General features: G+C 53.8%; 10 protein-coding genes across 11 annotated transcripts; 6 read left to right on the top strand and 4 right to left on the bottom strand.

Moving 5' to 3' along the window:
- Window positions 1-760: 760 nt before the first annotated feature.
- LMH87_011703 (uncharacterized protein) lies at window positions 761-2,523 on the top strand (the record flags this gene model as incomplete). The annotated part of the gene is made up of 4 exons (XM_056200888.1): window positions 761-862; window positions 931-1,009; window positions 1,062-1,121; window positions 1,178-2,523. 4 exons carry the CDS (start codon window positions 761-763, stop codon window positions 2,521-2,523), a joined length of 1,587 nt encoding a protein of 528 aa, XP_056052694.1.
- Window positions 2,524-2,891: 368 nt separating this feature from the next.
- On the top strand, window positions 2,892-3,521 carry LMH87_011704 (uncharacterized protein; the record flags this gene model as incomplete). The annotated part of the gene is made up of 1 exon (XM_056200889.1): window positions 2,892-3,521. One exon carries the CDS (start codon window positions 2,892-2,894, stop codon window positions 3,519-3,521), a length of 630 nt encoding a protein of 209 aa, XP_056052695.1.
- Window positions 3,522-3,585: 64 nt separating this feature from the next.
- Window positions 3,586-5,531, bottom strand: LMH87_011705 (uncharacterized protein; the record flags this gene model as incomplete). Its single annotated transcript, XM_056200890.1, has 2 exons — window positions 3,586-4,791; window positions 4,842-5,531. The coding sequence occupies 2 exons, from the start codon at window positions 5,529-5,531 to the stop codon at window positions 3,586-3,588; spliced, it is 1,896 nt and encodes a 631-aa protein (XP_056052696.1).
- A 988-nt stretch (window positions 5,532-6,519) lies between these two features.
- LMH87_011706 (uncharacterized protein) lies at window positions 6,520-9,371 on the top strand (the record flags this gene model as incomplete). Its single annotated transcript, XM_056200891.1, has 3 exons — window positions 6,520-7,377; window positions 7,454-7,999; window positions 8,058-9,371. 3 exons carry the CDS (start codon window positions 6,520-6,522, stop codon window positions 9,369-9,371), a joined length of 2,718 nt encoding a protein of 905 aa, XP_056052697.1.
- Window positions 9,372-9,642: 271 nt separating this feature from the next.
- Window positions 9,643-12,792, bottom strand: LMH87_011707 (uncharacterized protein; the record flags this gene model as incomplete). 2 transcript variants are annotated; one of them, XM_056200892.1, is made up of 5 exons in its annotated part: window positions 9,643-10,179; window positions 10,233-11,001; window positions 11,061-12,168; window positions 12,228-12,358; window positions 12,458-12,792. In XM_056200892.1, 5 exons carry the CDS (start codon window positions 12,790-12,792, stop codon window positions 9,643-9,645), a joined length of 2,880 nt encoding a protein of 959 aa, XP_056052698.1. The 2 variants fall into 2 exon arrangements, with proteins under 2 accessions (XP_056052698.1, XP_056052699.1); XM_056200893.1 differs by having other exon boundaries at window positions 12,428-12,792.
- Window positions 12,793-14,039: 1,247 nt separating this feature from the next.
- Window positions 14,040-14,472, bottom strand: LMH87_011708 (uncharacterized protein; the record flags this gene model as incomplete). Its single annotated transcript, XM_056200894.1, has 4 exons — window positions 14,040-14,051; window positions 14,138-14,169; window positions 14,219-14,237; window positions 14,293-14,472. The coding sequence occupies 4 exons, from the start codon at window positions 14,470-14,472 to the stop codon at window positions 14,040-14,042; spliced, it is 243 nt and encodes an 80-aa protein (XP_056052700.1).
- Window positions 14,473-15,456: 984 nt separating this feature from the next.
- Window positions 15,457-16,274, top strand: LMH87_011709 (uncharacterized protein; the record flags this gene model as incomplete). Its single annotated transcript, XM_056200897.1, has 2 exons — window positions 15,457-16,068; window positions 16,128-16,274. The coding sequence occupies 2 exons, from the start codon at window positions 15,457-15,459 to the stop codon at window positions 16,272-16,274; spliced, it is 759 nt and encodes a 252-aa protein (XP_056052701.1).
- A 181-nt stretch (window positions 16,275-16,455) lies between these two features.
- On the bottom strand, window positions 16,456-18,451 carry LMH87_011710 (uncharacterized protein; the record flags this gene model as incomplete). Its single annotated transcript, XM_056200898.1, has 5 exons — window positions 16,456-16,881; window positions 17,113-17,176; window positions 17,230-17,355; window positions 17,415-18,251; window positions 18,312-18,451. 5 exons carry the CDS (start codon window positions 18,449-18,451, stop codon window positions 16,456-16,458), a joined length of 1,593 nt encoding a protein of 530 aa, XP_056052702.1.
- A 1,025-nt stretch (window positions 18,452-19,476) lies between these two features.
- On the top strand, window positions 19,477-20,228 carry LMH87_011711 (uncharacterized protein; the record flags this gene model as incomplete). The annotated part of the gene is made up of 3 exons (XM_056200899.1): window positions 19,477-19,506; window positions 19,705-19,844; window positions 19,901-20,228. 3 exons carry the CDS (start codon window positions 19,477-19,479, stop codon window positions 20,226-20,228), a joined length of 498 nt encoding a protein of 165 aa, XP_056052703.1.
- Window positions 20,229-20,353: 125 nt separating this feature from the next.
- Window positions 20,354-21,915, top strand: LMH87_011712 (uncharacterized protein; the record flags this gene model as incomplete). Its single annotated transcript, XM_056200900.1, has 4 exons — window positions 20,354-20,462; window positions 20,515-20,717; window positions 20,771-21,722; window positions 21,803-21,915. 4 exons carry the CDS (start codon window positions 20,354-20,356, stop codon window positions 21,913-21,915), a joined length of 1,377 nt encoding a protein of 458 aa, XP_056052704.1.
- Window positions 21,916-21,957: the final 42 nt, after the last annotated feature.

The following is a 21,957-nucleotide window of genomic DNA, read 5'->3' on the forward strand; positions in this document are numbered from 1 at the left end:
TCTTGCAACAGTCATCACTTTCGAGTGTCGTCACACTGACAGCTGCTCTTGTCCGAGGCAGCTCGTCCATAACCGCTAGTCCTGAGGCGTACAGACAACTCGGCAAAGCAAGTGGCAAACAGCATCCAACCTGCTGCTCTCGCGGACTTGTAACGATAACCGACAGCCAGGGAAAAAATCAAATGCGATACCGGGCAAGCTATTTGGCAAATTGGCTTTAATAAGCTCTCTTGCCAAGCATATATATCTCGATTTACTATCAACGCCGGCGCAGCTGACATCCACTCCGAGGCCGCCAAGCTCCTCCGGTGCTTCTTGCAGCACCATCATCGCCCGACGTCGCAACGAAAAAAAAAAGTAACCACATCTGTCATTGTGTTACACATCCAACTCGCGATGAGCAAGCATCGGGCGAACACCGCACCGCATTGGCTTCGCTTCTTGTTCGCATCCGCCGCCTGCTCGGTCTCCGCGGGTCCTGGGACTCCTAGCGCTCCGCTGACTGGATGGATGACTGGCAAGACTGGGTAATCAAAGGTAATAGACGGTCAAACAAAAGGCAATTGCCCCCGGAAAAAGTTCAGCCGTGCAGCTAGTTCGCCGACGACACCACAACTTGTCCGTTTCAAACAACATTTCTCGCAGAGGCGGCAAACTTCGTTCACGAGGTCCGGGATGACTTGAAAACCTCCATTCCCCCCTCCTTCATTTTCTGTGGCTAGCTCAAGACAGCTGGTCTTGTGTCACTACCTCCAGCACGATGCAATGGCCCTGGTCTACCAGTGACAAGCCGCCTGCATGGCTGGCCTTTCGGTCCTCCTCGGCGCTCATTACAGTCACTGTCAGCTTTGCCGTCTTCACAGTAAGCAATGCTCTAAACCACCAACATGCCCAACGCCACCAACCCGAGTCGGTTCTCACCAACTATAGGATGTCTTTCTTTATGCCGTCGTTGTTCCTGTTATTCCATTCACGCTGGAATCTCGCATTGGTGTCGCTTCCAATAGAGGTATGCTTCGATGTTACAAATTGCAACGAAAAATTCTAATTGGCGTATTTAGTCCAGTATTGGGTCTCGGTTTCTCTCGCCGTGTTTGCCGTATCTCTCTTTGTCTCATCCCGTACGCTGCACTCGTTTCCGCGCTTTACTACTCTGACGTTGCTAATACATTCGCAGCAATATGGGGCTGGATGGCCGATCGATACCAAAATCGCCGTTTCCCAATGCTCGTTGGTCTCCTTTGGCTTCTCGCAGCCACGCTACTTCTCTGTTTCAGCACCAACATTGCCATGCTGCTCGTAGCCCGTATACTGCAGGGCATGTCCGCGGCCATGACTTGGAGTGTCGGTCTCGCGCTCCTCATCGACAGTGTCGATAAGAAGCATGTCGGTCGGTCTGCCGGCTACACGAGCACGGCCCTGACACTCGGTATTCTTCTTGGGCCACTCATAGGCGGCATTGTTTACGACAGAGCCGGCAACTACGCCGTCTTTGCTATCTGTTTCGGCCTGATCGGCATCGATATTGTCCTGCGCCTGATCATCGTCGAAGTTAAAGACGCGAGAAAGTGGACATCTCCGGAACCAGAACCTGCAGCAACCCCCGAGTTCGCCGCGACGAAGACGGCAGGCGAAGTCGGCGCAGAGCAGGACGCCACCGTCACAGACCCAACATCTTCCACCAGCCAGGCCACCAGGGAACCCGCGGCACTCGAGGACGGTGTTGGTGGCAATGGGAGAGGACGGTCAAAGGGCAAATTTTCAATTGCTGGACAAAATGGAATATTGGGACTCTTGAAGAAACGGCGCATGCTCTGTGCGTTGTTTGGCGTCATCATCCAGTCCACCACGCAAACGTCCTTTGACGCCATTATGCCGCTCGAAGTCCACGACCTCTTCAACTGGAACTCCCTTGGCGGCGGTCTGATCTTCCTTCCCGTCATCCTTCCCTCCTTTCTCGGCCCAGTGGTCGGCAGCCTCAGCGACAAGTACGGCCCTCGCTGGTTCGCGGCCGGCGGGTTCCTCCTATCCGTGCCCTTTTTCGTATGCTTCCGCTTCGTGACGGAAAACACCATCAACCACAAGGTCATGCTGTGTGGGCTTCTGGTCGCCATTGGCATCGGCGAAGCGCTCCAGGTGGCGCCGCTCATGGCTGAGATTTCGTGGGCGGCCGAGGAAGGGCGGGACGACGACGAGGCGGGCGCCGTGCCGTACGCGCAGGCCTACGCGCTGTACAACATCTCCTTTGCGGCAGGCGCCATCATCGGCCCGCTGCTGTCGGGCATGGTGCGCGAGAGCGCGGGCTTCGGCACCGTGGGCTGGGCGCTGGCGATCCTCAGCGGTTTCACGGCGCTGGTCATGCTGAATTGGGTGGGTGGCGCGCCGCTGTACAGATTTAGAGAGGGCATGAAGCGGAATAGCTCAAAGGAGACTGTCGATTCGAGGACAACGGCAACTCTGAGCACGGAAGGCGGGCAGTCGAACGATGGCAGGGAGAAGCCTCGGACAGAGACCGCGGCGTAGTAGACTACATGTTGCATTCTGCTTGTTCAGCATTTTAGCAACCAAGATACCACTCATGTTTGTCCGTTTAGATTTATAAATAGAAACAGCTTACGTATGTTAAAACTCTGTTATAAATGAATTTGTGCGTGCCACGTCTTGCAGCTCTGCTTATGAAGTCTGTCCATTTCGTCGGTGCCTGGGCTCCACAACTTCCAACCTCTCACCACCAAAGCGTGCCAGAGCGTTCATCAACAAGCCATCTACACTTGCCCAATATCTAACCGACGGCCGCGTTTCCAAAATATTCTCTTGATTTATATTACATTGCCTTTCTCAAGAGACCCACAAATCATCCAGGAGACCAGACCGCCCGCCCTCTGTCCGCCATGCCGCCGTCCGAGGCAGATCAGGCCATCGACGAGCTCCTCGAGCGCTACCTCGTCCTTGTGGACCAGTACACGACACTCCGCGCCGCGCTCACCACCACCCAGCAGCGCATGTTCCACGCTCTCGCCCGCGCCAACTTTACTGCCGACCGCGGCGTGCGCCACTACGGGCAGGATCAGTACGACGAGCGCATGCAGGCGTCGCGGCGGGTCGCCATCTCTGCAGCGGCTTCCTCCTCCTCCTCGCCGCCTACGTTTGCCATTGTCCAGGAGTTTATAGCGGAAGAAGAAGAAGAAGATGCAGAGGGGCAAGGCAAGGAAGATGATTCAGTAGCAGACAGGAAGGAAAAGGAGAAGAAGAAGAAGAAGAAGAAGTCGTCCGTAGCAGTAAGGGGGAACCCAATTCGGTGGTTTGGCGTGCTGGTACCGCCGGCGCTGCGCGAGGCGCAGAGCCAGTCGGTCGCGGCGGTCGAGGATGTGATCCCGCGGCTGGTGAGTGTGCAGGCAGAAATGGCCCATGTAGAGATTGAGGTGCGGCGGGCGAGGAAGAAGCGCGCAAAAGCGAGCGCCGCCGAGGTCAAGAAGCAAGACACTACAAACACGGCGCGTACAGTCTCTGCGTCTTCATGAAATATTCACTATCCATGTGTATAACATCCAAAAATGTTGATTTCTATATAGCTTTTAGTTTTTCTCATCTTAATCTATCCAATGTCGTCATGACGTCCTCCATCTGCTCGCTGTACTCGCTCAGCTGGCCAATCTGCGCATTCGCCCGCGTCGCGATGCCCGCAATCGCGGCAATGGAGTGCTGGTACCGGCTGCGCATGCCCGAATTGGCCTGGACGAGCACCGTGCAGCAGAGCTGCAGGACGGCGACGTGGGCGTCTCGGGCGACGGATGCAGTGGTGCTTCCATCGGGGACGTCCCATGCCGCCACGCCGGTGATGAGATCGAGCCAGGTCTCTGCCGTCGTCTTTTCTCCCTCGGCGACTGCGAGCAGAATTCGCACAATGTCGACGCATATCGTGGCCTCTCGTTCGTCCTTGAGCTCACGATGGCTCTGTATAGTATGGACCAAGTCTCTGCTCAGAACCACCCAGCCGTTGTTCTGTAAGAAGATCTCGCGGCCCTGGTCAATGGCCACAAGACCTTCCAGGCCCACGAGCACAGATGGGCGGAAGTCCAGCTTCGACCCGGGGCTGCTGGTGAAGAGCTCTATGAGAATGTCCATGAGTCCCGTGCCTTCTTTCCTGAGCTGGTCGTTTTCGTCTTCTCGCAGCCAAAGCGCCAGCGCACGCAGCGCGGACAGCATGAATGGGTCCTCCTCGGCCATGTCGGCGATTGAATCCCAGGCCAGGGTGTGATGCGAGCCCGTGCTCGTCTCGGCCTTGCTGGGCCGCGCGCTGGGATCGAGGCCCATGGCGCCGGAGCGTGCGGCGTCCCAGCGGTCGCGGATGTACTCGATGGTCACGGACATGGTCTCTGATATGCTCTTGCGGATGCGGAGCAGGCTGTCGGGGGGCATGATGAGGGTCTCGAGGGATTCGTCCTCGAGAGAGCGCACGAGATGGCCGATGAAGATGCAGATAATGTCGAAATCAGAGGCAAGATGCCTCGACGTCTGCTTGTATCCGGGGGAGTTGAGTGATGCGAGAAGGGTGGGGATTGATGAACGGATGTCAATGAGGAGGAGGTTGACGAAGAGGTATCCAAACGGCTTTTCAGTGTTGGAATTGTCTTTGAAGAGAAGTTCAGATGCTTGCTCAGGATATGTTTGCAGAAGGGCAGCCGCTGCGCTTGTGTATGCAGAACGGGCTTCCGGGGTAGGCCTGCTGGTAACAAGACGCCGTATGTATGAAGCTGTTGGCGATATCCATTTCGGGTTCTTGGGGATAGCCTGGTGCTCATTAGCCCACGCTCGAACAATGACTGGACTTTCGGGCTTACCTCTGGCGTAGCCTGTCTGAAAAATGTTCCCAAGAATGCCAAGTATGTCACCGCATCTGTTCCCTTGAACAAAACAACCAAGTTCTGCAAGACGGCCTCTATTTTCTGCGAAAGGCCTGCGCCAGCTGCGCCGCTTGCCATGTTGTTCAACCAAGCACGGCAGAGAATGTCGAGCACCATGGCATGGCTCGTGGCAATCTCCGTGAGAGGCGTCGTGTCCTCCACTTCCATAAAGGCTGCAGCGCCATCCTTTGAGTTGACAAGCGTATACAGAAGCTGGAGCAGGAGCCGTGTCGTCTCTCCCTTGCTGTACAGCGCCGCCGCAACTAAGCTGGGCACGCGATCTGTGAAAGACGCCGACGCCGTGTCTGCACCTGGAAGAAGAACGGAAAACGTATAGAGTATGGATACGCCAATATCTAGCATGTCCTTGGCGTTGGTGTTGGAAGGGTTGGACCCTGTGCGCAGCAGGCGATCTAGAAATTTGGGAGAAATGCGAGACCACAGGTCGCGAAGCGCTGCTTCATCGTTTCGGATCTCGGGCGTATTGTCCAGGAGCGACTTTAGCAGAGCCAATCCGACAAAACGTTGTGTGTCGTCTTTGGACTTGAGCAGTGCTTTCAACTTTGCAATATTGTTGTCCTCCTGCGACCCCAGGCTTGCCGTGTTTGAGGGCTCTTCGGAGGCCATGTTGAAGATTCTGAGTTGTGCGCCACAGAAGTCGCCACAGCCCAGCCTGCCGATACTTTGGGAGCAAAAGCTAGACCCACAGCGAATTGACTGTCAAAAACAACACGCTTGGCATAAAGAGCTGGACTACCGCAGATTGATTCGAATTATGCAGTTCAACGGATGCAGGGTAGGCAAGTTGGAAATTGAGGCGCCGGATCTGTCGTCTGGAGTCTATGTGGGCCCTCGATGGTGAATGGAACTGTGAATTTGACAACCACGATTGACAAGGCAAACTGTGTTTCATTAGACCAAACGTATCAGGAAAAAAAACGAGCTTGCTAGTTGCACTTTATTACCCATCTGATTTATAAATACATTGAGTTTTGGTACAAATAAAATTGCCCCGCACGATCGTATGCTGAGGCTCACAGACGGTGGGCAGGCTTGCGAGGCCTGACATCACGACGGAATGTTGAAGGAAGTCGGAGGTCTAGATGAAGTGGGAAAGTTTAACGAAGCCAAGAGGCATGAAAACAGAGAGAAATGAGGAAAGAACACTTGGCCAGTAAAGATGAGGAGTTGATGTTATGTTTGTATAACGATTCCAGCCTGCACCAGCGTCGCCAAAGGTTTGAAGTGAGACATTCAGCTAGACGTGCGGAATATTCACAACGACGGCTGTTTGCTAGCGCCCTACAATACTCACAGCAGGAGCTGAACGCAAGTAAAAACCAATGCATATATTTCGTGAGACCCTGTATTGCGAGAGCGCAAAGAACCGAGCTGGTGGCTACATCGACATTCGTAGCGGAGGAGATCGCCGTGGGGCTCTGAAATACGGCTGAAATACAGGGGGGCACAGCACAATCGCCATCGCCGAGCGACAGCTGTCTTGCGTGGCGCCAGTCCAAGTACCGACTTGACTTTATTTAAACCTTGCAACACCACCGCCCGGGCTGGACGATGCGATAGAGAAAACAAGCCAAAAGCCCTCAGCGCGCGCATCATGTCTGCAGCAGGCCGGCACGACCCGTTTGCCCCTGCATGCTCATCCGCGCACTCGCCCGCATTCCCGTCCGACGACCCAGACGAGCTCGACTTCCTCGGCGGCAATGACGACGACGACAAAGACGAGGACGGCGACGGCGCCCGCCACGTGCTCGACGACGACCCAATCCACCACGATGATTTTTCGACGCCCATCTCGTTCAAGCGCAAGCCGAAGCCCTCGCTCCTCTCCAGCCCCGGCCGGCTGCTCTCGGCGCTGACGGGCGGCGGCGGCGACGGCGGCAGCAACAGCAGCAGGACGTCGCCGCCACGATCCCCGGCCGCCGCCTTTGCGATAACGTCACCGCCGCGGCCGCGGCCGGGCACCACAGGTAGCGGGCTGGTGATCAACAAGGACGGAGGAGGAGGGACCACGGCGCCGCTGGACTGGCACGTCGAGGGCCCCGGACGCCGCGTCGGCTACGACGACCTCACGGCCATTGATTGGATCTTCGAGTACACCAAGGAGCGCCAGCGCCTGCGCGTGCTGACGGCCAACACGAGCGGCCTGGTCGGCTACGTGCGCAAGCTGCTCGACGCCAGCGAGGTCTGGGTCGTCATGATCCTGACGGGGCTGGCCGTCGGCGCCATTGCCGCGCTCATCAACATCACCACCGACTGGCTCGGCGACCTGAAGCTCGGGTACTGTTCGAGCGGGCCCGAAGGCGGCCACTTTTACCTGAACAAGAGCTTCTGCTGCTACGGCTACGACCAGGGCTCCAAGTGCGACGGCTGGAAGTCGTGGGGCGAGGCGCTGGGAGTGCATGCGGTCGCTGGCAGATGGGTTATAGAGTACATCTTGTTCTCTTTCTTGTCGGTAAGTTACCTTTGCAAAAACTAATAAGCCGTTCCGTCTTGTTCGCAGGGTTTTTTTTCTGACCGGAAACGTCTAGATTTTATTCGCGCTATGCGCTGCTGTATTAGTACAGGAATACTCGCTCTATGCCAAGCATAGCGGCATTCCTGAAATCAAGACGATTCTTGGCGGCTTCGTCATCCGCCGTCTGCTCGGCGCCTGGACGCTCGTCGCCAAGTCGCTGGGACTCATCCTCGCGGTGGCTTCCGGCATGTGGCTCGGCAAGGAGGGCCCGTTGGTCCATGTGGCCTGCTGCTGCGCCAACATCTTCACCAAGCTCTTCCACAACATCAACGGAAACGAGGCACGAAAGAGGGAGGTGCTGTCCGCGGCGGCGGCGGCGGGCATCTCGGTTGCCTTTGGCTCACCTATTGGCGGCGTCTTGTTTAGCTTGGAGCAGCTGTCGTATTACTTCCCCGACAAGACCATGTGGCAGAGCTTCGTCTGCGCCATGACGGCGGCAGTGTCACTGCAGGCCTTTGACCCCTTGCGCTCCGGAAAGCTGGTTTTGTACCAGACCAAATACAGTCGGGACTGGCACGGATTCGAAATCTTTCCCTATGCCATCCTTGGTATTATTGGAGTAAGTTCTTTCCGCCGCGTTCTCCCCTCTCAATTCTCTCTCATCCTAACAACTGCAGGGCGTCTATGGCGGGCTGTTTATCAAGACCAACATGCTCGTTGCGCGCTGGAAAAAGGCGAGCAACTGGCTGCCCGGGCCCATTGTCCAAGTGCTGGCCGTGGCCCTGCTGACCGCGCTCATCAACTTCCCCAACCACTACATGAAGGTGCAGTCGACCGAGCTCGTGTCCAACCTGTTCCAGGAGTGCTCCCAGGTGCTTGACGACCCGGTCGGGCTGTGCAAGACGGGCGCGGCGTCCGCCAGCACGATCGTGCTGCTCCTCTTCGCCGCGCTGCTGGGCTTCCTCCTCGCCGCCATCAGCTTCGGCCTGCAGATCCCGGCCGGCATCATTCTGCCGTCCATGGCCATTGGCGCGCTCGTCGGCCGCGCCGTCGGCATCGTCATGGAGATTTGGGTCGACAGCCACCGCGGCTTCATCCTCTTCCAGGCGTGCGAGCCCGACACACCGTGCATCACGCCGGGTACCTACGCCATCATCGGCGCCGCGGCCGCCCTCACCGGCGTCACGCGCATGACCGTCTCCATCGTCGTCATCATGTTTGAGCTCACCGGCGCGCTCACCTACGTGCTGCCCATCATGGTCGCCGTCATGATCTCCAAATGGGTCGGCGACGCCTTCTCCCGCCGCGGCATCTACGAGTCCTGGATCCACTTCAACGAGTACCCTTTCCTCGACAACAGCGAGGAGGTTGTCGTCCCCGACACGCCCGCCGCGCACATCATGACGCGCATCGAGGACCTCGTCGTCCTCACCGCCGTCGGCCACACGATCGCCTCGCTCAACGACATCCTCGCCACCCACCCCTGCCGCGGCTTCCCCGTCATCTCGGACCCCCGCGACGCCATCCTCCTCGGCTACATCTCCCGCGCCGAGCTCAGCTACAACATACACACCGCGTCCGCGCCGCCCCGCAGCCTGCCCCCGCTCACCGAGGCCTTCTTCACCCACCAGCCGCTCGCCGACCCCCGCACGACGCTGGACCTGCGGCCCTGGATGGACCAGACGCCGCTCACGCTGCCCTCGCGCACGAACCTCCAGCTCGTCGTCTCCTACTTTCAGAAGCTCGGCCTGCGGTACGTGCTGTTTAGCGATCGCGGCGTGCTCCAGGGCCTGCTCACGAAAAAGGACGTCTGGTACGTGCTGAACGGCGCCGACGAGACGCGCCGCACGACGGCGGGTGGTGCGCCGGCTCACCAGCCTGGTGCCGCTGGGAGAGGCGTGGCCCGATCAGGACCAGATGAGACGTTGCTGGGATCGGATGATGAAGTGGATGATGACGGTGTTGCTCGTCCGCGTAGTCCAATGCTATAGTGGCACGATATCAAAAAGGACACGGACACCGTGTATAATTTTATAGGGCCGGTAGATATATATAAATATCTCTTTAATTTGTAGTTTCTATGCCACGGCATGACCCAAGTCACTTTTCAGCTTACGAAGTGCTGCTTTCGTTCAAATCTCGTGCGAATAGACATTTTAACCCTTACTAAATAATGACAAAAATCCCAAGCTAGTCCATACGCCATAATACAACACGTGCCATAACAACAGCCAACAGCCAACAGCATTCGTTCTTTCATCTTTAGTACTCAAAGTCGTCATCCACAGACGGACCCTTGTTCTTGGTCACGCTCTCCTGCTTGCGGTACATTTCCGCCACCTGCCGACTCGACGTGGCCTCGTCGGGCTTCTTGTCGTCGCGAATCTTGATGAAGCGCGGGAAGCGCAGACTGATGCCCTTGCCGCCGGCGGGGTCGACGCCCTCCTTGCAGCCGGCCTTGTAGCGCGGGCTGAGAGTGAGGTCAGCCGTCTTGACCTCCCATACGTACTGGGGCTCGAACCAGACGTCGGGTTGGTGCTGATTGCCGGACGAGTGCGAGTAAAAGGGCTTGGGGCGGTCGATGGTAATGGCGGACAGAGACGCGTGCAGCTCCTCGAGGACCTGCTCGGAGAAGCCCGTGCCAATGTTGCACACGGTCTCGTAGCTATCCGAGTTGGGGTTGTAGCAGGCGAGCAGAAAAGCGCCATAGACGGACGTGCGCTTGCCGCGGCCGTAGTAGGCGCCCAGGACGACGAGATCCAAGGAGTCGCCGACACCAGAGAGGTAATCCTTCTTGATCTGTGAGGTTGTTAGCTTGCGCCGGGTGCAGATGGAAGTGACAATACACATACCTTGAGCCAGTTTCGACTTCGCTTACTGGGCTCGTATCCACTCTCTTTGCCGTCCAGCATCTTCACCATAAGGCCTTCACAAGAGGCCTTGACACTTTCGTCCAGGAACACTTGAATATCATCGAGCTCCTGGCCATCCATGGAAGTGGCAAAAGAAAACTCGCCTTCCACAGGTGTGAACGCCTGTTGTAGAAGCTCTCTTCGCTCCCGCAGTGAACTTTCCACGACGGGCTGGCCATTCAGGTAGAGGAGATCAAAGGCAAATACGCAGACCTTGACCTTAACGTCTTCCACTTTGACGTCCTTCTTCTTTCTGGTCATGAGCTGCTGGAAGGGTAGTACCGTCTTTTCCACCGTATCCCAGGCTACAGTCTCGCAGTCAAGCACAAAGCTCATGGTGTCTTCCTTGACCCAAGTGTGCAGCTTGGCCAGAATATCGGGGTACTTCTTAGACAGGTCTTCTGAGTTGCGAGAGAAGATGCTGGCCACTCCCTTGGCGGCTTCTTTGTTAGCACCCGGCGCTGCCTGGCTGAGCTCCTGGGGAGCATCCTTGGCCACGTAATGGATCTGAGCGCGCTCGCCGTCGTACTTGTATTCGCAGGTGAACGTTTGGCCCTCAAAGCGATCTAGAACTTCGGTGATGGCTTTGGTAGGTTTGGCCAACATGGGCTTCAGCGGCACACCAGGTTGCAACTTGCACTGATCACGTAAATTGAGAATACCATGGGAGAGCATGGCAGGGATGATGACATCGTAACTCGGCAACTCGCTAATGTATGGTTAAAATTTGTCAAGAAGAAAAAAATCTGCTCACGATGCATGACTCACCTGTAAACTGTCTTAAGGATACTCTCGCCCTTTTCCATGTCCGACGTGCTAGGCAGCTTGCCACGCTTGTCGGCCTCGTGGCATACAACGGCCTGCGCAAGCGATACTAGTACGGTTTTTTCTGCTAGGCCCAGTCGAAGCTTGCCTTCGAGAAATCGAATAATGTACTTGGCCTCGCTGGGACCGCCCTTGTCTTTTGTTATATCGACCTTGCCAGTATTGTGGGCATCAGAAGCAGAGAGAAGCTTCTTGATACCGTCGACCTTGCGCCCTTGCGCTCCGTTTCCAGTGACAGTGGCAATGCCCATTAGGCCCTGATGCACACCGCGAACTGTCAGTGGCTTCGGCTTGAACATGGTTGGTTGTGTAGATCTGCTCTTTAGAGCGACGAGGCCGAGATCACCGATATCCTTCTGGTCGGCCTTGATGACTTGCAGACTTCTTCCAGTGGACTCGCCAATAGCCTTCATAATGAGCGACTCGCCGATACCAAGTTCGATACCAGCATAGTCGGGAGCCAGCTTGTTGATCATGAGCAAGACTGTGGGGAGTAGGTCGTCGGGAGTTAGGCGCATGACTTGGCGTAAGAAAAGCGCACAGTGTTCCATGATGATCAGTCGCTTGGTAGTCATTTCAATGAGGGAAAAAGTTGTGCACAAGGCAGCGTATGGGACGGGGGCACCAGGCTTCCAGTCGGGATATGGATCCTTGATTTTTGAGTTGAGTTTGGTCTGAGCCAGCTGACGCGCCTTGGCGGCAACTTCGGGCTTCTCTTCCAAATCTGCATCGCCTTCGACATCAGAGCCAGATTCAGCCGCGGCCTCCTCCTTGAATTCTTGGTCGACGTCTTTCTCCTTCTTGACCAACGGCTCGGGACTAGGCTCGGGACTGGGCTCAACAGAGGATTCAACCTTGACGGGCGAGTCCATGTGCTCCTCTTTCTTGACCGTCTCTGTTGTAGGGACAATATCCTCGTCATCGTCCTCAACCCTTCTTACTCGGCTGCGTCGGGGGCGCTTCGCAACTGGAGCGCTTTCTTCGTCTTCCTCCGGTTTGATCGATGCCTTCGAGTCGCCGTTTGCCTCTAATCGAACGCGCTTTTTCGAGTCTTGAGTATGTGTTAGCTCTGCAGCGCAAAAAGCTTGACTGCTGGCAAAAGTGACGCACCAGAGTCTGGATCTGTGTTTTCTTTCGTGCTTGAGCCATCGTCGGCAGTTTCTGCCTCACTCTTGGGCTTTGCCGAGAAGGCAAGCTTAGATTGTCGAGCTGGTCCATCGGACTTGGAGCCGAAGAATTTGCTGCAGCCGATTATTAGCTGTCTTCCGCTGCCACGGGGCAGTCAAGACTATCCAGAGGGACTAACGCACCCAATCGATGTCTGAGAAGGTTTTACATACCCCAAAGTCGCCTGCTTGGGCGCCATGGTGCTGAATCTTGGGGTGTGTGCTCGTTGAAGCACCGATGCGGCAGAAATAGTATGGCGCAGCACCAATCGTCCCAATACTCCGCTTGAAGCCAGCGTGAAGAAGCGGCAATGCGGCAGGCTGGGCGAGGGCCAGAGTTTGCCACAGGGCCTGCGGGAGGAAACTTTCGGCGATCGGGAGTCTATGCGTTCTTTGGAACTGTCAGCAACGCCGCCCGAGTAATAGAGAGGGCCGCCAATTAAATAGTGGTAGCTGTGATTTTTGTCGCTGGCTATCGTTGCTGCGACGCGCCGAACGTATCGCTGCATTACGAGCTTAGTCTAGGCAGAACCGCGTTAAGTGGGCGTTGTGAACGCGCTAGCGGGCTGCGGCGGACTCGAGGCCGACGCGAACCACACGTGACCGGAATTTGTATCCTCTACCTACTAAATATAGGGAGCTGCGGGGGAAGTAATTGTCATGAGGGAATAGTGCAGCAGAGATGGGATTTGAGATTGCACTTGGCTTTCTTCCTTCTCCTTTCCCCCCTGTCGCGGTAATTTGTATTGCTTGACACGAATGTGGCGGAGTCGTTGGTGGCTTGTTGGCACCCTATTACCTTAGGTACCAACAACAGGCAGCTCTTCTGCCGTTGCCGTCAAGTCCACCACGAAATGAGGGCAAAAGAACACGATTACAACCCCGAGAAGGGGGGATCGCAAACTACCTGACCACTTCGGGCCATTATTTTGGCCCCTTGAATTCAAGCTGACCCATTTTGTAACCCATCACGCCACCTTACGAGGCTACAGGCCGTCATGCCTGGCCGGCGCTTATTGCTGTACACCTGCGCGTAATGTGATGTGTAGCATGCAAGCTCGCCAAGTTCGGATTATGGCGTGTCATTTTGACCCAATATCTCTCGACTCTTACAGTCGATGGAGTCTCAGCGTCTGCGTGATGTAGTCAATTGGTGAGCTGCTGCTGGAGGTTACATTTGCCGCCCGACGTTGCCCCTGGACATGGGACATGGATAGCCCAGACCGTCAAGTAGTATTGTTTCCAGAACTCCACTAACTAGGCTGGCGGTTCGGCGATAAGGACACATCCCGATTGGCACCTGCTTTGTCTTGAATAAGTTTGCCCATACCTGTGAACCAGTCACCACCTGTGTGAGAGGGTAATGCATCGTGACAGTGTGGCTCGCGATGCTCCCAGGTTCTGAACCAAGCCACGTTCTGGGTACCGTACTGAGTACATGCTTTCACTTTACCCCACCGGTGTTGCGTTGACCTCATGTAATTGGTATACTTTGAGCGCCTACGTCCGCAGTAGTGCAAGACTGACCACTGGCCAACAATCACAGGTTCTAAATCTACCAAATCTACCAATAAAGCATGCTTGCGTTGTGATCAGAGAAGAAGTCTGCAGCTCTTGCAAAAGTATTAAATAGCTGGTCTTATCTCTGACTCCTACCTAACTTTCACTACATTACCATCTCACAACTACAGCACGCAACGAGAAAAAGGTAAGAGAAGCAAGTCAACTGTAATAGTGTGCTTGTCTTAGAGAAGTGTTAACCAATATCCTAGGAAAAGGAATATCGAGAACGAAAAGAAATTAGCAAGAAAAACCACGAAAAACAACTACATCAACAAAAACAAAAACACCTACAAAATGGCCAATCGGACCACTTTCATGCAATTCTTGTAGCAGGACCCTCTAGGCTTTCGATTCCAAAACCGCATGTGGAACCATCGTATTGCCCTTCAAACTAAAACTGTGTTACTCATCGCGACATATTCGGACAATTCGCGCCGTGTTCTTACCACTTTCATGATACACAATCTCTCACCTATTTTAACCTTGAAAACCGCCACGCCTTCATCTTTATCTTTTTTAACCACGTCGAGAAACTCAAAATCAGAGGGCTGCACATTGCTCAGCAGGTCCGCCGAGCCGGAGTACGGCTGTGTGGACGGTTGAGAGGACGGCCCAAAGGACGGCATCTGCAAAGTTGTCTATGATTCAAACCAAAGGCAACGAAATGAGGCGAGCGCAACTGGGATGAGATGCGTCAGTATGGTAAGTGAATATGGATGGATGGATGGACGAAGGAGGAGGATATTGAGTTGCGAATGGGAAAGATATAGAAAGCAGCAAACAAAGCGGTGTTTGCGAAGAATGAAAGACGCATTACTGAATCCCATGACACAAAGCAAATGTTGTGGGGCTCCAGCTCCAGCGCATAGATCAGCTACTGGCGGGGAGAACAGATGGCGAGGCTATGGCGAGGCTAATCGACAACAAAGGCATACATGAAAAAGGTAAATAAGTCAATGGAAGCTAGTTATGCACCTTACTTGTCACATTTTAAGTAGAGACAATAAAATAAAAATACAATGTGGTTACTTTTATCCGTAGATTTGTATATAGCGACTTCGTGTGCTCTAGCACGCTTCAGTATCCGCCCGCTAAAGTACAGTATACTGATAGTGATTGTGCCTTTAATTTTGTGTGTTGGTATCATTTGAGATATAGGAGAGAATACGCCGCACGCTTGTAGTAGAAGAGCCAAAGAAATATCAGAATCGACAACGCTGAGTTGTTGCAATCTATCCATGCATCGTAGTCCTCCGCACGCTAGCGAGATCCATGCTGCGCAAGTCGCGCCTACAATTGCAGGCTCAACGAGACGCTTATATCAATAAACCTACTACTCCAACTTTGATGCTCGAATTTCATCAAAGAAACAATGTATGCACTCTTTTAAAATTTACTTGGTTTGCATACGTTGATGGATTTACCCCGAATGTGCAGAGTTGGCTGCGCAAAGCACGTCAAGTAGCCTACTAATAAGTGCCGAGACTCTATAGGCCAAGTGCCAGCCTGCTTTGCCAAACGGCGACGTTCATTTTCATTCCTTCATCCGAAATCAAGGCATGTAGCTTTCTGTACACCAACTCAAGCCGCCAACGCGATCGCCAAGCGCCATGCCATACAGCCGAGATTCTGTCGTCCAGCGCATGACGCAGTATTACGAGCTGCTCGAAAAGCTGGCCTACATTGACGACTCGGAAATCGCTCGGCCGCCGCCCACCGGCTGGACCAATGAGCAGCTACATATGGAGATGCTGATGGCCGCCGAACGGTCCGACAAAGTCGTGGACTTGGTGAGGCATCTTCCATATCTGCGCTGCATCCGTGAACTCGAGGTGTATGCCCCTTGCCGGGTTGTCTCGTATTTGCGCGAGGACATGTCGCACGAAGCATCGACTCCCGAGATGGCAAAGGTCTTTTTTCACAAACGCATTATGGTCTGTGGCGAGGATGGCATCGTTTGCCCCAAAGGAATGATCGCTCTCGCCTCAGATTTGAGGATAGACGCTATACTGCTTGACACGGACGACGGGGTCATTTACCACTGCGACGGGTCAATGCAGGACCCCGATGCCCCCGGCAATGAGCCATGGAGACAGGGAGGCAAGCAGTACCGGGCGGAGGAGTTTCTCGACATGATCTACGATCAAGTGAATAGCCTTCTAATTATGCCCATTCCGGAGCCTTTTCCGTGGTTTGAGGGCGGCCTCACGCCAGAGGGAGCTGTGAGTCCACAGAAAGGTCGGCCGTTCAACGCAGGAGACTTGCTGACGTTTGTGTATAGCGTATCAAACAAATACTGGTTGAAAATGGTTGGCCGGAGAGCTTGCGCAAGGACGCATATATCGATGCCCTCCGAGAATACGAAAAGACCAGGCGAGCGGAAGATGATGATCAGGCAGTCGACGACGACGACGATGACGATTTTTAACTCAGAATCATACTGATCTACGTGAATAAGACGCGTCTTATCTTCAAATAGCTTTTCACTTCGACAAACAATAATAGTAACCGGGCCAGATCTGCATGCCACAATTCTCACCCTTGGAGCCGAGGACGGGGTTCAGCTCATACAGCCTCTCTGGCGTCACTACATTTTCATTTGCTAAAGCCTAGCAGCTATCGCCGCTCTTTGCCGCCACATACTTCTTGCAGTCCCTCGGGAATCCTTGCTGCGTCTGCGTAGGCAGCGCCGGCCCCGTCGATGTAGTCGTTGGAGGCGGGCCAACGCCCACACAGTAACAGTACCCTGGCCAGATTTGCGTGCCGCAGTTCTCTCCGGCTGCTCCCAAGCCTGCGTTCCACACGTAAAGAGACGACAGCTCGATACCGGCCCGGTTCGCAATGGCCCAGCAAGAGTCGCCGCTCTTGGCCTCTTCGATCTTGCTGCAGTCCTTGCTGATGCCGGCCTGCGTCTGGGTGGGCTTGGCCAGGCCCGTGTGAGTCGATGTGGTCGTGGTGACTGATGCTTGCGAAGTAGAAGTCGTTGCCGTGGCACCACTTTTGTTTGCTACGCAATAGTAGTAGCCGAGCCATACCTGCGTACCGCAGTTTTGGCCGTTCTTGCCTAATACCGGGTTCAGCTCGCAGAGGCGAGGAACGCTTATCTTGGCGTCGTTGGCCAGCTTCCAGCAGCTCGCTGCTTTTGAACTGGCGAGAATCCATTTTTTTCAGTCTGATGCAATCCCCTCTTGCACTTTATCCGATGTTATGTCCTTTGGGTCTTCCGTGATGGGCAGACTTGGTGTGCTGCCTGGGCCGCCGCGTACGGGGCCGTCGCCATCGTCAGGGATCTCGGTCTCTGGTGGTTTCTTCCATGCGAAACCAGGAGGGCTGGATGCAAATGTCAATATTTTGCTTGCAAAGTGGCTTTTGGATATACTTGCCTTGCGCAGACAAATTGTTCCACAAGACCATCGCAAACACCGAGCAGGTTGGGGTTCCAAGTTGCAAGCTGAGCAACAGTGACGGTGGCATTATTCAGCATAGACATGGAGCTTGCTACGTTCTCACTTGTTGTCCAAATGGTAAGCTGATGCGGAGTCTAATTCCTAGTCACAGCACGACTTACCAAGTTTGACCGGCCTCGACGGCGTAAAGTGTGCACTTTTGAGGAAGGCAGATAGGCTTTGTTGCACGGCAAAGGTCATCCTTTGTAGCAATGGCGACTTCACCAGATCCGGTTTCATACTTTTCCGCAATGTCATGGCATGTCATTTCCTCCTTAAGATCCGGGACTATGTCAACCGTGCGACCAGTGCACGCAGTGGGCGTAGGTTGCGCCGTTGTAGTCGAAGGTGTCGTCGGAATGCCAATCAACGGAGCATCTGACAGCTCTGGATACCAGGGCACCGCACGGGTGGTGATTGGCTCCGACTCGTGGCCACAAACTTTCTCAACGTCTTGCAGCTCCTCCGTCAAGTAGTCAGAAAAGTCCGCGTCGGGAGGGTAATCCGAATTGACACGCAGCCGAAGCATCTTGACGAAGCACTCCGAGCACAAGAGCGCATCGTCATAGAGCGTAGAGATGCGACTGTTATTGGCCAGTGGCTCGGCCTTGTTGATGCACCACGGATCGGCAGGATTGGCTTCGCAGTCAATCTGGACCACATCGGAGCCGACCCAGTCATAGGACTCGAGCAGACACCATGCCTTGGCAGATGATTGCGCGCAAGCCACAACAAGACCGTCAAAGAAACGACCGCTTAGAGTATCGGCCGGAGCGTACTTGCCACCGGAGCGAACGTACTGGTCTGCGCACGCATCTCTCACGGTTGTTCTCCAGCGTTGCGCGCCAGCCGTACATTCTGCCGTGCATAGAGTCGCCACGTCTGCCTCCTCCCAGTGAATACGGTCCACGTTCAAAGTCCACTGGAAGAGAAAATTATCGCATGGCAAAGTTGTATTGCTGGCCTTGTTAGCAATACTGCGAGGATCACCTTCTTCAACAGTCGATAAAAGAACATACAGTGCAGTGAGACATTGCGGAGATATGCCCAGCATAGTCTGCATCACTTCGCTGGGTAACAAAGGATAAAGATTAAAGCCATTCGCTGCAGATAGTATGCTTGACACGGCGAGAAGCCATGATAGACTATACTTGGCCATGTCGACTGATTCAATAGTTCGCAATTAGCACTTTCAGCGCTATGTCACGGCAATGCGAAGGTAAGCAGTAACAGTTATAACTTAGTTTCCTGAGGACAATACTTCCCATGAATGTCGCCAATTTACAAATTTACTAGTATTGGCAATAGATAGTCTGTCTGTACAGTGCGAAGACGGCACGGGGCCATGGCGCCCAAGGCTGTCGATTCGTAGGGTCGTATTTACAAACACGGGACACCCATGTATTCCGGCTCAGGCCCTTTCACGAGTCTATTATTGCATTTATCTTGAAATAGTTACATTCTGCGCCCGATGAAGCATGCGACGATACATGTGGGTGGCACAAGTACTTGCTTACGGTAGTGAAGGGGAAAGTGACCGATGCGGCAGGCCTCGGCGTAATTTACAATGTGAAGTATGAGTAGCCAAGGAGCTCTCGTGCATCACAGCTACACAATATAAGTGCTGATTTAGACGAGCAAAGCAAGCCATTCATTGACTCGTCTCTACCAGAGCTTGCTTCGGGGTGGGCTTGGCCGGGAGCCTTGTTTCCTTGCAGAAATTGTAACCTCGCCGGCAGCCTTAAAAGCAGGGTAGTAATGTCTCAATATTATTGCATCCGGAGGATTATTCAATTTTCAGCTGAACACTATGTAACCTGTGACCATATTTGTCGCCGAAGGCTGAGGCCCTCCGTGCTGCAATGTAACCAGTATGCGAGTATAGTATCGTCGCCTCCGTACAGTGCAAGGACTGCACGGTTACTAAGGCTCGTCTATATTCTTGACATGGCTCAATAATCGATATTCAGGTTATGGATAGCTCGCGACATACATATACAGTTTGTATAAGCAGATCTCTGACTCTAGGCAGAAATGTCACCCTGAGAACTACTTACAGTATTCGCTGATAAATGACTAAAATGGGGCATCTCAAGCCTTTTTATATCGCTGCGGCGATATTTCTATTCTTGGAATCTGGCAATACCGCTATTAGCTCTAGAAATACCGCCCAAACGTCGCAGAATGGGAGCCTCTCGGAAACCATCTTCCTCAGTAACGTGACTCGATCCCAGAGTACCGCCCAACAGAGTTATTCGAACCGCTCCTCTGCATACAGGCTTTTGCAAACGTACTGGCAGCTTCCAGAAGGAACCTGCAACGAGAAAATACCATGTGCTAAAGGCGCTTGTTGTAGTAGGGTGAGTCAAGCTGTGGTCGCTGCGGAAGCAGTAACAGACTAACTCTCTGTAGGCAACTGGACTATGCGGCTACTCCCCAAAGGAATGCGGTAGTGATTATTCTTCCAACTGCAATGCAAAGGCAGAATGTGGCCAGTACGGCGCACCTGGGAAACAAAACTGTCCATTGCGGGTTTGCTGCTCCGTGTTTGGGTATGTAACTTGCCTCTGTATCAGCAAAACACTTTAGTACTAAAACGACGAGCTAGATTCTGTGGCTCGACGGCTGACTTCTGCGAGAAGAAGTGCCAAAAAGACTTTGGTGGCTGTGGCAAAGTCAAGCGCCCATCCTGCGGCACGGCCTCTGGTACCACAGATGGCGTATCCATTGGCTACTACGAATCTTGGTCAAACACTCGCAAGTGCCAGTCCGTCTCCCCCGAGGACCTGAACCTGCGTGGGTTTACCCATATCAACTTTGCTTTCGTTTTTTTTCATCCTCAAACTTATGAGATTGTCCCCATGAACAAGAAAGCGGGCGACTTATTCCACAGGTTCACAAAGCTCAAGGAGAAGAAGCCAGGCCTGCAGACATGAGTCAGCGTCGGTGGATGGTCCTTCAACGATCGTGGGTGCCTCACATTTTCTTCACCACTTTACCACGACAGGGCGCAGAGCTAACCAACAGCACAGCCGGTCCATATCAAACAGCATTCAGTGATATGGCTAGGACAGCCGAGGGCCGCAAGAAGTTCATTGACGGTCTCATGACGTTCATGGATACCTACGGCTTTGATGGTGCCGATATGGATTGGGAGTATCCGACTGCTGGTGAGTAGACCTCGTGTTATGCAGTATTTTGCGCAGCTAATTGTGTATTCAGAGGATCGTGGAGGCCGACCAGATGACACCACCAATTTTGTCCAGCTGTCCGCAGACATCAAGCAAGCGTTTGCAGGAAGCTACGGATACACCATTACACTCCCTGCATCTTACTGGTATCTACAGCACTTTGATCTTGCCAAGCATCAGGAGTCTGTTGACTGGTTCAACATAATGTCCTACGACTTACACGCGTTTGGGATGGTGCTTCGAAGGCTATTGGACCAAAGGTTGCCACCCATACCAACGTCACTGAGATTGACCTCGGCCTTGACCTTCTTTGGCGCGCTGGCGTGAAGCCGGAAAAGGTAGTCCTTGGCCAAGGGTATTACGGTCGCTCATTTACTTTGACCGACCCATCATGCAATACGCCAAACGGAATCTGTACCTTTTCAGGTGGTGCTGATGAAGGCTCTTGTTCCGGAGCATCCGGTGTCCTCACTCTGCAAGAGATCAAGGACATTGTGAAGAAGGAAGCCATCAAGCCCACATATGACAAGAATGCTGGTGTGAAGTGGTTTACATGGGACTCTAATCAGTGGGTGTCGTATGATGACGAGGAAACACTACCCCACAAGAGAGACTTGGCCAACGATAGATGTCTTGGAGGGCTCATGGTTTGGGCGATTGATCAGGTTGATCAAAAAGCTAAAAGTCTGAACTATCCCAACGAAATGAGTGAAGAAGAGATCCAGGATGCAGAAACCATCTACCAAGGTGAGGCCGCCCAAGGTGTCTGCTACACCACGAAATGCGACGAGAAATGTGACACTGGTGACCACGAAGCGTCTCAAATGAGTGGACAACCGGGTCAACTCTCCAACATGGATCGTTGTGACGAGGGTAAATTCCGTCGGCTCTGCTGTCTTAAGGGATCTACTATGGGCACTTGTCGATGGAGAGGATACCGAGGCCTTGGCCTGTCCTGCACTGGTGGCTGTGGAGAGGACGAGACAGAGATCACGCAAAATACTAACCATCACTCCGACAAAGAAGATCAGACATGCTCTGGTGGTACACAAAGCTACTGCTGCAAGGACTTCAAGCCGCCAATCACAAAAGAACAGGTCAAGGACAAGATTGAGGACAAAGCAAAAGATGCTGCGATTGCTATTGCTGAAGCCGCGGCGCTTGAGCTCGCAGCTACTGCCTTCTGCCGCATTGCCATTACCGCCCTGCTGACGCCTCTCTCATTTATTCCCGTCATTGGTAAGCTCTCTTAATCTTCAAACCATCTGCGCCACTGCGAAAGCCGCACAATGATAAGCAATGCTGACATGTGCGTACAGGATGGATCATTCGCCTCGCGGTCCAAGCCGCTGTTCCGGCACTAGCAAAGCTCTGCGCAAAAGGCATTGCCAAGGGCGGTAAATCCGTCTTTAAATTCCGCGGCAAGGACTGATGTAAAGCTCGACAAGCCGCTCAAGTCTAAGAATGACCGAAA

The sequence above is a fragment of the Akanthomyces muscarius genome, chromosome 4 (genome assembly GCF_028009165.1).
Source record: "Akanthomyces muscarius strain Ve6 chromosome 4, whole genome shotgun sequence".
Lineage (NCBI taxonomy): Eukaryota > Fungi > Ascomycota > Sordariomycetes > Hypocreales > Cordycipitaceae > Akanthomyces > Akanthomyces muscarius.